Raw genomic sequence first — 14,143 nt, 5'->3', positions numbered from 1 at the left:
CATCATCTCTTGGTTCTGTCATCCACTCCCATAACCTTTCCTACCACTGCTATGCAGACGACACCCAGCTGATTCTGTCTTTTCCCCCTTCTGACACCCAAGTGGAAGCATGCATTGCTGCGTGCCTGGCAGACATCTCGGGGTGGATGTCGATGCACCACCTTAAGCTCAACCTGGACAAGACTGAGCTGGTGTTTCTCCCGGGGAAGGGCTGCCCATTCCGAGATCTGGCCATCACCATGGATGACTCTGTGGTGACGTCAACCCGGACCGCGAGGAATCTGGGTGTGACCCTGGACGACGAACTGTCGTTCTCGCCAAACATCGCATCAGTGACCCGTTCCTGCCGATTCCTCCTCTACAACATCCGGAGGATTCGCACCTTCCTCACCGACAAGGCAGCACAGGTGCTCATCCAGGCTCTTGTCATCTCCCGCCTGGACTACTGCAACTCCCTCCTTGCTGGCGCCCCGGCTTCTGCCATCAGACCTCTGGAGCTGGTTCAGAAAGCTGCTGCTCGTCTGGTGTTCAACCTCCCAAAGTTCTCCCACACCACTCCCCTTCTCCGCTCTCTACACTGGCTCCCTGTAGCTGCTCGCATCCAGTTTAAGACTCTGGTGCTAGCTTACAGGGCAGTGGAAGGAACAGCTCCTTCATACCTCCAGGCTATGGTCAAGCCCTACACCCCCGCCCGACCACTTCGCTCTGCGGCCACCAGGCGCCTGGCTGCCCCGTCACTCGGGTCCCTGCGCACGATCGACACGGTCACGGCTTTTCTCTGTTCTGGCACCCCGATGGTGGAACGATCTCCCGACTGATATCAGGACAGCTGAGTCGCTGCCCATCTTTCGCCGTTGGCTGAAAACCCACCTCTTCAGGAAAAACTACCCTGATCCGCCCTCTTAGGACAGCACCTGCGCCGTCCTAGTTCCTTACGCACTTATAGTTTCCTCCACCACTGGCACCCTCTATATTTTCATTACCCCCTACCCGAACCAGGGTTTGCATCCCATTCCTGCTTTTCTTACCTCTTTTATGTCTTCCCCTACCCGAACCAGGGTTTGCATCCCATTCCTGCTTTTCTTACCTCTTTTATTTCTTCCCCTACCCGAACCAGGGTTTGCATCCCCACCCCGCTGTGACTGGTGTGCAGTTGGTGAGAGGCTGGTTGGTTATCACACTTACTCTAGCACTAGTTTTGCTCTTAGCTGTTTGGTATTAGAAGAAAATGCACTTATGATTTCTTGTGACCTGAAGTTCTTTTGCCTACCGATGTTGAACGCACTTATTGTAAGTCGCTTTGGTTAAAAGCGTCTGCAAAATGACCGTAATGTAATGTAATGTAATGCACAGTGCTGTAATTCACCTAAACTTGCTTTTATTTTCAGCGTAATTATTGACAAACCTTCCTGACAATTGTAATCTTTTTTAGAACACTTGAAAAATTTATTTAATCACATTAAAAAAAAAAAAAAGAAATTTTTTTAAATATGAACACTGCAGCAGGCGGAGCGGAGCTCCGTTTGCCGGTCCGTCCGAAGTGAGGAGGCGGAGCTGCGCTCCGGAGCGCTCCGCCCCAATTTAAACCCTGCACATATATTTTCTTATCTTTTCTTCATCATAGACTCTTACCGTTCACTGACAATGATCTTCAGAAGTGTTTTGAATCCATGCACTGATTTATATTACAGAAACATGTCTGAGTGATGCCTGAGGGCCTGAAGATCACAGCGCTGGTTTTTAACATTGTTCTTTGTCACTGAATCCTTTAACTATGTATGCAAATTTACATACAGAAATGTTTCTGTTTCTGAAATTGCCACAGTCTTTCTCAATCTGCTTGACCCCAGAGACTCTAGAGAAACTCTATGTTGGAAAAAAAAAAAAAATCTCCCTAGGATTATGCTCAGGGATAGAAAAACTTTAATACTTCTGAAACACTCTTTTAAACTTTGAATTGAATAATTATTGTTTTTTTTGTTTGTTTTTTATCACTAATAAGACCAAGTTTTCAAACCAAACTGCTTTTGGTGTTTTACATATTTTTCAGTTTAATGACCATTTGATATGAAATTTTACAGAAACAAGGAAAATACAGGAATGAAATCTCATAACTTACAAACTGAGGCACAGTTGACTTTCCCTACAAACAGCTTACTTTTGGATTTTAACTTTTTAAGTTATCGTCATCTATAGTTAGCCTGGCGACGCCATCCTACGTACTTCCGCCCAAAGATTTTGGCTCCGCACATAGTCTGGCCAAATCCCCCTACCTCGGTTCGCTCAGTGTTTTGCCAATCAGCAAACAGTTGCGAGTGGTGACGCAGAACTCACGTGCGGAGTCCATTGTAGTCCATATAATTGTAGTTCAACCGCAGCGGAAATAAACATGGCGACGGAAGAACGCTAGAAGCTATCCATGAAGTTGTCTCAACTCTGGAGATCATTACACAATTAAAACGAGAGCAAGAGGAATGCCTCGTCAATTTTGTTAGTGGCAAGGATGTCGTAGCTCTCCTTCCAACTGGCTTTGGGAAAAGTTTGATTTATCAAATGGTACCGGTATAATGAAAGCAGATGTGGGAAGCGTGATTCGCGAGCTAGAGCCTCGCGAGAGTAAGCATGAACCTCGGCGCATAACCAACGTCATTTCTAAACATTAGGATTGGTTAAGGGAACTCCGTTACTCCAATGAATTTAAGTTGCTGGGTAAGGTCCCGCCCTCCATGGAAACGGATTCCTCTTGGATTTTCCCAGACTGTTTGACAGAGTCAACAGTCGGCTTTCGCCCAGGCTAATCTATAGTTGCCCTAAGCTTCAAAACACAAACCACCAGAAAACCCTGACCCTTTTAATTTTGTTGTTGGGTTTTGCACTTCAGGACCACTAAAGCAGTTCAGACCTGTAAGTAGACAGCAACTGGACTTAGATAGATACGATCTCAGGGTGACCCAAAATAGCTAACTACAATTATTCACATGGCATGACTTGCTCTATTAGCCACTAAATATCAATTCCACGCTGTGAATGATTTGAGGTCTTGTCACACAGCAGATGTCATCCCACATGTTGGTTTTCAGTCATCTACAAACAGCAGCACTTATAAATAAAGCCTGAATCAAGCATATTTATGAGCTCATCAGCACTGAGTGGGAGCAGTGCGTAGCAACATGATAGCTGTACTGAACATCCCCTCCACAGCAGGTTGGCAGTGAAAAGTTAAAGATCATCCACCTCACGGTCACACGAATAGAAAGACACAGCTGGAGGCAGAGCTGTGTGAGGTTTGCTGGCTGAATTGTGCCGAAAGATATTCACTGTGGAGCTCCTCGTTTTGAATCTCTGTTTATCTTTCCTTTATGAATAATTTATACTGCTTTATTTTATCCACAATAGCAAAGCCTCACACCATAGAAGTGACTGATTGTTTATGACTGGATTACTATCAAATTAGTCTGATGAAATGTTGTTTGCTGGAATAATAAAGACAAGAATAACAGTTTCCCTGCGCTCTTATGACATTCTGAAGAGGAACTTTTGAAGGGGAATGTTTGATATCATTATTTTCTAATTCAGCCAGTAGTGTTCATAGCATGCTACATCTTGTCCTCAAGGGAGGATGGGAAATTAAATTGAAGTTGACGCTTTTGACCAACTTCATATTTGTTTGCTTACACTGTCAAGCCCAGCACGTCTACACACACAAACCAAAAAGTTATCAAATGTTCTGCCACTGCATTGAGAGGAGTTGTGATTTGTCCCCAGATGATGGAAAGCTGTCCTTTGATGAATTCAAGTCTTATTTCTCTGATGGAGTCCTGACAGCTGACGAACTGAAGGAACTCTTCCACACGATTGATACTCATAATACAGAGTGAGTCAAGTAATTTCTTTATTTTGTTATGAATTTATCCAAGCACAGATGATAAATCTGAGATGCAGGAAGACATGTAAAACATGAGACTTTTGCATTGGGTACTATATTCTTTCAAACTTCCCTTTTTTATAGGAGGGACGCAGGAAGATTACATTTAAAGGAGAACTGCGGTATTTTCAACATTAAGCCTCTTTTATGAGTCATCTGCAATATTTTAGAACCCCCCTCACCGCTTTTTTGAATTTTACTGCTGTCTCCGGTATTTGCCTAATTTTGATTCATCTCAACCTGCTTCTGAATGGCAAGTCATGTGCATGTCCTAAAAGGTCCGTAAAAGCACCATAAACGTCCGTTTTCAAAATCATCAACTCACTGGAGTGGTGACTGGTGTGCACTGGTAATCCATATCAAATTTCGTTGCGAAAAGTTGCTTCTGTCGTTTTTTATTTGACATTTTGTACTGGATGTTCGTTGATATTACTCCGCCACCGCTAAGAAAATAGTGCGAGGTTGTCAAATACTGATAGTAGGACACAGAGAGGTGCAAATCTGCGCTCCCTGTGTGGAGATCGCGCTGTTCGCACAGCGTGTCATGCGAGGCTAATACGTGGTGGCTAAGGGGCAACTGCTAACCCTTCCACGTAAAACAACAACTTGCACACAGCAGAAACGTCACACCACTTTATAAACCATCCGACAATAAAGTCACAAGCCTTACCATCAAAACCAAATGCATGGTTCTCACATTACTGGCATGGGGACGTTACAAAACAACTTTATAAACCGCATGTAACTCACCGGCTGGTTGTAGGCTCGCGCATGTGAAAGCCCAAAAGAGTCGATGGACGATAATCCCATATACAAAATAATTATTTTCTCTAGAAAAACTGCGTTCAAGTATTTAAAACATTACAACAATACATGCCCAGTAATATTGTTGTAATGTAGTGTATTTTCAAAATGCAGCTTCGCTGGACTCAAAATCCAGGATCTCCTACCCTACCTTTAACAATGTTTAATTTTTTTTATAGTTACACAGGGGCACATACAGAGGTTGGACAGAAAAAAGGAAACAGGATATTTTCAATTAAAGGAAAAATCTGTGTGTTGTTTATATATACACCTCTGACAACGTTCAAATCCAGGCTGAAAACACTTCTTTTTAGCTGTGCATTTGACAACTGAAAGTATTTTATCTGCACTCTTCGCTTTTAATTGAATTCATTAATGATTATTTTTAAGTTTTATGGAATGATTTTATTAGCCTTCTTGCGATTTTATGTAGCTGTAAAGCACTTTGAATTGCCTTGTGTACGAATTGTGCTCTACAAATAAACTTGCATTGCCTATATATATATATATATATATATAGATAGATAGATAGATAGATAGATATGTACTTGTGTAAGGAGTAAGCAAACTTTTATTTCCTGACCTACTCTTAAAAACATCATCTGGTGTCCTAATGTGCCATTTAGGCTGTTAAAAGAGAAACTGTTCACACTGCATCAAACACCTGATACCGAGAGGAGACGGACTTCAAAAAAAGGTTCCACAGGGGGTTGATGCTCACTTAGCCTGTGCTGATTTTCTGCTTTTATGAATCCACTTTTATATTGTTCATAGTACTGTGTAGGGATCACGTATGAGCAACCAGGTTAAATGGGTTCAAATTACACCGTTTAACACTATCCTCATCTGCATAAATCAGGATACAGATAATGATGTGATGTGTCTCCAAATCCACTGATGTAGTGATCGAGCTTGTATGATAAGAAACTGATCTAAAACTCAAAGTGAATGTAGCGTTATTGATCTCAATATTAAATCCAGATGCTTGCAGCTGAGTAACCCACTGAGCCACAGAAACAGTAAAAATAACAGCAAATTTCAGTTACATAGTGTGTTGTGATACATAGTGTTTTACAAGTGTTGTGATACTTTGAACCTCTGAATTTAGTGTTACATCGATGCTAAGGTCTGTCTAAATCAAGGCCAGACTTTCTTGTTATATAACATCCACACCGACGTCTACTCCCTGTGTAATCCTAATATAAGCACTGAAAGTTGCATAAGTAAAAAAAAAACAAAAAAACAGCAGAACTACAGTAATTATGGTAATTTGAAAGATGGTTCAGAACATTTATTTTGATGGTGGTATAATATGTTCCCCCTGTACTCACAAATAGTAATACATTAAGAATGGTAAACAAGGATGAAATTCTATCTAAAGTAGTGCAGATTTAAACTTATTATTACAAAAAATGTAAATGTGAATATAAAACATCTTGAGGAGTCTGTTTAAAATTGTTTATATTATGAAATATAAAAGTCTATTTGTTCCTGGAGATCTGGAGGGAAATTACTGGGGCACTTTAGCCAACTATAGACAACTTTACGCGACAAACCCTGGGCAGCGCCATTACTCTCCACAATGCACTTCATTTCCGCCGGAAGTAGTTTGCGCAGCGTTTGCCAATGTAAACAGATGATGCTAGCTTTGACAGCCCACTCGTAGATCGCTAATAATGTCCTTATGTAACGGGTTGGCTGTTGATTCCACTTCCACAGTGACTGCCAATCATATTTATCTTTATTCGTGTATCATGGACGCTCACTGGTTGGCAGGGCTCTCCTCAGCACGTAAATATGGGCTGTGATGTAGGCGCAGCCAGTGCACGAGGATTGAGCCCATGGTAGGTTTGTTACACAAAGCACAGCGTTATACTGAAACACACAGTCACAGTTTAAGACTGCAGAACCTTGAAGTTTTTTTTTTTTTTTTTACAAAAAAAGCAACTGCTAAAAAAAATTTTTTATGCCATATACAAAAGGGGTGGAGTCCAACAATGCCGACGGTGCGTAGCACACCTAAAATTGAAGAGAAACAGACGTTCACCCATGCTTCAAACATGCTTGAAGGGCAGTTGTCAGCTTGGTGTATAAATACCCTGACACTGTCAATTTCTGACCCTCTCTGCTTCAAGCACAGTAGACAGAGATCTTATCTATAAATTACACAATGATCACAACGGGGCCACGCTTCAAATTTAGCAGTGACTAATTCTAAGTGGATGTAACCACTAATTACTCGATCTCAGTCTGTTCAGCGACTTGCAGAAAGGACAAGGAGCAGCACGACAGCTGACATGGACATGAGGGCATTCTGTTGCTTATTATGTAATAACAATAAGTGAAATTATGAGTAGAGGTAAAACAAAATACATGGCAAAGTACGACACCCCACCCCCAATTAATCAATCAGTGAAAATTTATCCAGCTAAGATTTTTCATGTAGGCTCAACTACAAGAGGAAAGCCCTTTACCTTTAAATGTCAATCTTAAATTTAGCATTTTAAGTGGAACCAGGTGGCTTATCAGGTAAATGTAAAATCTTTAATTTGCTATTCTTGATTTAATAAGATATTGGACGGATAATTTCTTTCTTAAATTAACTATAAAACCGCTTGGAAGGATTAGTAGTTCATAACAAAATAATTATGCAAAAGAGTTTAATTTCCCACTTCTAGTGGTGCAGTGAAGACAGCATGATGTGAAGCTGCTAGTGGAGATAAAGATGGGGGGGCTGGATAATTCTTGTCTGACTTGGGATTTTTATCAAGTATTCAAGTTGATAGTTACTCAAATAAATCCTCTAAAATGAGTTGTTTTGTTTTTTGTTTTTTTTGTGATATGTCCCCTTTAAAACTACTACTACATACAAAAACCTGTGTTTGTATGCCAAGTAACTCAAGATTATTATGCATTTCCATAGCAAAGCTAATGTATTATTGATTGTGGTGAGGGTTACGAGAAGTTGGTGTGACGCCGTGAGAAAATATTCTTACAGAGACCGAGACTTTGCTGTTATTGACATCCCATTATTTTTTGGTGACTGAGTGATATTATCAAGATGATGGATGTCATCAGTGTCACCTAAATATGAATTTATTTAACATTGTTTGATGAGAGACATTATCATGATGTTTATATGTGCGAATTATGTCACTTCCTTTTAATTAAGGTTTATTTATTTCCTCCCCCCAAATAACTTCTGCTGCAACTGCAGCTTCATCAGATCATCACAGCAGGAATATACTCAGTCAGGATTGCATCATGCTGTATTATGACCATGTCTCTGCATTTATTTAAAGAGCCCATATGAGGCTCCTTTACAGAACTATACTTTGTGGGTCTACTAGAACGAGTTTGCATGCTTTACTTTAAAAAAAAAAAAAAAAGGAAAGAAAGTCTGCTGCGTGCTTAGTCTGCTCTTATTTGTCAAAGATGTACAAATGCAAGGCAGCTGCTCATTCTTTGTTTAACGCATTCCAGACGAGCATCTAAGCTGGCATTATGCAAGCATGTCACGTCATAATGGGAGTTAAGTAAAGGAGGGAAAGATTGCACTGCAAAAAAGGAGTTAACAAAAAAGAGTAACTGGCTTTTTGCACTACTGTACTGTCAGTTTCTTTACCTGTACCAAATTGCCCGAGTTGTGTAAATGCAAATGATAAATACAAAAGCAAGGGCAAAAAAATGTGTAAGGTGTTCCTGAATACTTCAAAGCTTACTGAACTCATTAAAATACAAGAGAAATTAATGTTTTTCTGCAAGATATACTTTCCACAAAGGGCTAAATGTTCAACTCGAATGAAAAATGTTTTATTACTTCTACGTTTCAGTTTAACTTCACCAGCTTTGAAGTGAAGAAACACAACAGCTTTTTCTTTTTTGTATGGTGGAAATGGGCTTCCGTACATGTCTAAATATCTGAGATTTACCAATTGTCATACATTAAGCTACAATCTATAAATGAATGCACTCAGCCACTCTGTCTAAAATGTGTGCTTTCCCAGAAATACTACAGTACAATATGACTGTTTTCTCAATTATATAATTTGTCATCATGATTATGAGAGCATTATAAGGCAACAAACATTCCTGTAAGTTACCAGAGCTTTGTCATAAAGATGGTGCTTAAGTGTGTCAAAAGGATTGTTAGCTAACAAATGAATAATTAAAATGCCCACGTGCGTGTCTGTATCCGGGTGAAACATGTTACATCATAATCTTCACCATCACTGAGATAAAGCACAGAGCTTTTTTTCTGCAAACTCCATGTTAACCCAAAGACAGCATGTACCGATCTCTGTGAAATCAACACAGAAGGGGCAGATGGTAGAGTTGTTGTTAGGAAGTCATTCAGAAGTCTCAAATCGAATCCTGTATTGATTAATGTATGACTCACCAAGCTGTTCAGTCTGCCTGACAGGCTGGCAAACCTCTTCAGTTTTATGTTGGACACTGAGAAGTGATTAAATTGTTCTATTTAAAAGAAAATGTGTTTATTTTGGAAATGTCGATGGCATACTTTGCAGATAGAGGATTAGAACTTCTCTCTAAAAGTAGTCGGCTTTAGATTCTAGTGTTTTGACATGCATTGTATGTATTTTTCTATGTATTCAGTAGTTCTGTTTGATGTTGTCCATTTGTGTAGCTGAAATGTAAAAACAGCCACTTCATAAAAAGCTTAATGGTCTGGTTTTAGAGTCTAACCTCCGCTTTCTTTCTCTGTCCTCAGTAGCTCTAAGTGTTTTCTCTTGTTTGAAGCAATTTATTCCCCCTATGAACAACAGCTACAGCTCCTGGGGAACAGAGTTGAAACCAGTTTGATTCCCCAGTCACTGTCAAAAGAAATGTGTTTTTCTTGGTGTCTCGCAAAGCTAAGTGAGCAGCTGACACGATGACTAATTGTCCTCTGTAACAAATTTTCATCAACTCTACCTTTTTCACTTCTTTTCTTTTTCATCCCTCACTTTCATACTCGCATATATACACTCAGACCTCCTGAAAACACACTCATGGATGAACATTTATCACAAGCAGACAAAGTATCTTGAGGGTTTTCTTTGAAGAATTTCCTGTCTGGTCCACTTAACTCTCAAAAAACCCTTCAGGGTGAAAAAAGAAAGAAAACAAATATTCACAACATATTTACCCCTTCATCACATACTGATTCATCAAATCAAAGTATGCTGAAAGAATTGCGTGTTCCCTTCTATGACCTTGAAAACGTCTTTTTTTTTTTAGGTCTTTTCATTTAAATCTCTTTCTTGTGTTGTTTTTTTCAGCAACCTGGACACAGATGAACTCTGTGGTAAGATGAGTCTTAAAGATAAGTCCTAAATAAGAAAGAGCTTTCATGAAAAACGTTGTATTGTCACCTGATTTTCAGGAGCACACTCAAATGGTATTTGTGTATGACAAAGTTGTCTTTTCCCCTCTGTCCTTTTTTAATTATTTTCTTTCTTTTATCTTGTGTTTAAAGAGTATTTCTCCCAGCACCTTGGCGAATACGAGAATGTTCTTGGTGCTTTAGAAGACCTGAACATGTCCATCCTGAAGGCAATGGGCAAAACTAAGAAGGTAAGATATGGAAATGGGTGTCACTGGACAAGTACACACAGGTTGAAATACAAACTGTAAAGCACAAAGTTGCAACTTCTATCTGTGTATTATTGGTCTTAGTATTCTATCAATACTCATGTATCATCTGTGCTTTATTAATCACTTCGACTGGAAAGTTCCTCGGTTGCATTGCTCTTTTGTTCCATTTATACTCTTTGTTTGAAGATGCATCAGTCTGGTGCTGTAAAATCTCCAAAAATCTGTATATTTGCAATTGAATATGTAGAATCAGTAACCAAGGGACAGGATTTATGGTTGTTTTTTATTTTAAGTCGGTATCAGTCTGAGTAATACTCAACAATGACTAGGTAAGAGCTAAATATGCATGATACATTTCCCCTAATGCAATCTCAGAACTATTGAATGTGATGACAGTTTAGCTTTCAACTCTTTTTTTTTTTTTAACCAAAAAAATACATCATTCAGTCATCTGCTGGGTACAGTAGAATACACATATATATAACCTGGTCTCATGATCATTTCATTCATGCGGATGGAAACAAACTGTCTGCTGCCTTTTCTGACCCCCAGTGTGACTTTTAAAGCCATATAATTTAGCGTTGGTGTTTTTCATACTTGCATCACATTTAGCATCATCATCGTTTATGTTTTGTTTTCCTAAACCCAACCAAAGAGTCGGTGAAATCATACATTAAAGACATGGTAGGTAATCCTGTTCAGAAACACATTTTGTAATACTGGGTGAAATGGTCCGTCTATCCTGAGAGAAATCTATACAAGATGTATTTAGAAAAAGGGACGAAAATAATCAGACCTCTGTGGCAGCTGCAGGACTGAGAAAAAGCTGACCAATCCGAGATCAGCGGGACGCTGATCTCGGATTGGTCGCCTACAAAAAACCAATCAGATGCCTCTGCTTTCTGCCTACGCCCCCCTCTGCCGGCTCCCTGCTCCATGTGCGCATGCGGTTCCACCGGCTTTGGATGAAGCACTGACGGAATGGGGAGGGGGGGGGTGGAGCTTAGAGGAGTGGACACTTTCGAATCTTGCTAGCTCTCTTGCTAGCTCTCTAGGATTACCTACCATAGCTTTAAGTGAAAATGAGACAGTGCCTTGCGAAAGTATTCGGCCCCCTTGAACTTTTCAATCTTTTGCCACATTTCAGGCTTCAAACATAAAGATGTTAAATTTAAATTTTTTGTGAAGAATCAACAACAACTGGGACACAATCGTGAAGTGGATTGAAATTTATCGGATGTATCAAACTTTTTTAACAAATGAAAAACTGAAAAGTGGGGCGTGCAATATTATTCGGCCCCTTTACTTTCAGTGCAGCAAACTTACTCCAGAAGTTCAGTGAGGATCTCTGAATGATCCAATGTTGTCCCAAATGACTGATGATGATAAATAGAATCCACCTGTGTGTAATCAAGTCTCCGTATAAATGCACCTGCTCTGTGATAGTCTCAGGGTTCTGTTCAAAGAGCGGAGAGCATCATGAAGAACACACCAGGCAGGTCCGAGATACTGTTGTGGAGAAGTTTAAAGCTGGATTTGGATACAAAAAGATTTCCCAAGCTTTAAACATCCAAAGGAGCACTGTGCAAGCAATCATATTGAAATGGAAGGAGTATCAGACCACTGCAAATCTACCAAGACCCGGCCGTCCCTCTAAAGTTTCATCTCGAACAAGGAGAAGACTGATCAGAGATGCAGCCAAGAGGCCCATGATCACGCTGGATGAACTGCAGAGATCTACAGCTGAGGTGGGAGAGTCTGTCCATAGGACAACAATCAGTCGTACACTGCACAAATCTGGCCTTTATGGAAGAGTGGCAAGAAGAAAGCCATTTCTCAAAGATATCCATAAAAAGTCTTGTTTAAAGTTTGCCACAAGCCACCTGGGAGACACACCAAACATGTGGAAGAAGGTGCTCAGGTCAGATGAAACCGAAATCGTTTGGCCACAATGCAAAACGATATGTTTGGCGTAAAAGCAACACAGCTCATCACCCTGAACACACCATCCCCACTGTCAAACATGGTGGTGGCAGCATTGTGGTTTGGACCTGCTTTTTGTCAGCAGGGACAGGGAAGATGGTCAAAATTGATGGGAAGATGGATGGGGCCAAATACAGGACCATTCTGGAAGAAAACCAGTTGGAGTCTGCAAGAGACCTGAGACTGGGACGGAGATTTATCTTCCAACAAGACAATGATCCAAAACATAAAGCCAAATCTACAATGGAATGGTTCACAAATAAATGTATCCAGGTGTTGGAATGGCCAAGTCAAAGTCCAGACCTGAATCCAATCGAGAATCTGTGGAAAGAGCTGAAGACTGCTGTTCACAAACGCTCTCCATCCAACCTCACTGAGCTCGAGCTGTTTTGCAAGGAAGAATGGGCAAGAATTTCAGTCTCTCGATGTGCAAAACTGATAGAGACATACCTCAAGCGACTTGCAGCTGTAATTGCAGCAAAAGGCGGCGCTATAAAGTATTAACGCAAGGGGGCCGAATAATATTGCACGCCCCACTTTTCAGTTTTTTATTTGTTAAAAAGTTTGACACATCTAATAAATTTCAATCCACTTCACGATTGTGTCCCACTTCTTGTTGATTCTTCACAAAAAATTTAAATTTTACATCTTTATGTTTAAATCCTGAAATGTGGCAAAAGGTTGAAAAGTTCAAGGAGGCCGAATACTTTCGCAAGGCACTGTAAGTGTGAAATTAAGTAAAGTGCTGGTTTGGATGGGAAATGAAGTTTGGTTTCTTGGACGACAGTCCCGGGGACTGTTGTACCTCAACAAACTCGCTCCCAATCAGAGGGAATTATTGTTTTCTATTTTCTTTCAAGGTACCATGGTCAGTTATAATCCAAATCTTTTTCAATCTTTTTGATGAAGAGAGATTTTCCATAAGGGAAAAATTTGGCCAGCTGTGTACATCTGATGGAAAAGTAGGAGGATCACAAAAGTAACTGGTACTCAGTGAATATTTGATAGTGTTAGTCTGTTCATTATCTGCCAACTCAGACCAAAGTGCTAGTCCAATGAGTCTGCTAGAAATAGAAAATGCCAGAAATATTGCTAAAACAGTTTGACAATAGTACAACTTCATGCAAAACTGCATTGCCCATCAGCATGGAATGAGCCAGCTTTGTTATATTTCATTTCTAACTATACTGATTAAAAATCTGGGTGGTATGTGTGGGTGACAGGGAAAACAATGTGCTAAAAAGTAATCTTACATTTTTATGATTTAACGACAAGACAAATTAAAGCTCAATTTCTCGGTGTGGCCCTGGCTTCTTGGTGCACACCTCTGCCAGTATGCTGCCCACCTGGCTTCCTCAGATCTCCCATTAGTCAGATTTCTGTTACAGAGCCAAAATGGACAAGTCATGGCTCAACATGCTAATTAACCATTAGAATAAAACATGGCATATTGGATTTGCAGCCAACAAAGTCTTCAAATTAAATGGACAGTGGCTGCATTATCTAACAAGAATTGCTGTTGATCCCTTTGTATAACATCCTTGATCTTACTGCAGAGCTGTCTGAAGATGAGTGCCTTTTACATTATCACAGAGAAGAGAAAGAAGGATGAAGGTGGCAAAGCAGAGAAAAAGTAAGCAGACAGCGAGGGTAAATTATCAGACATTAAGGAGATGACAGATGTGAGAAGTTAGAAAGGTGGCATATTAGATCTGCAGGGAGAGCTTCTTTTTCTTTCCAACAAGTCTCTCTTTCAGTAGTAGCTCATCTGGCACATGTGACACACGCTGTGAAGCTCAAATTGCCTCTCCCATCTGCACCAAAGTTGACACG

The 14,143-nt window shown here is 40.2% G+C and overlaps 1 protein-coding gene across 2 annotated transcripts in view; it reads left to right on the top strand.

The window, feature by feature from the left end:
• necab1 (N-terminal EF-hand calcium binding protein 1) overlaps positions 1-14,143 on the top strand; it is a 46,145-nt gene that overhangs the window by 5,936 nt on the left and 26,066 nt on the right. For both annotated transcript variants that reach the window (XM_075449628.1, XM_075449627.1), the window contains exons 3-5: positions 3,766-3,874; positions 10,012-10,037; positions 10,209-10,306. In XM_075449628.1, the coding sequence (XP_075305743.1) occupies positions 3,766-3,874; positions 10,012-10,037; positions 10,209-10,306 (233 nt within the window). The remainder of the gene's footprint in view (positions 1-3,765; positions 3,875-10,011; positions 10,038-10,208; positions 10,307-14,143) is intronic.

The sequence above is a fragment of the Odontesthes bonariensis genome, chromosome 18 (genome assembly GCF_027942865.1).
Source record: "Odontesthes bonariensis isolate fOdoBon6 chromosome 18, fOdoBon6.hap1, whole genome shotgun sequence".
NCBI lineage: Eukaryota > Metazoa > Chordata > Actinopteri > Atheriniformes > Atherinopsidae > Odontesthes > Odontesthes bonariensis.
Note: the sequence above shows the minus strand (reverse complement) of the source record. Positions and strands in the feature narration are given on the sequence as shown.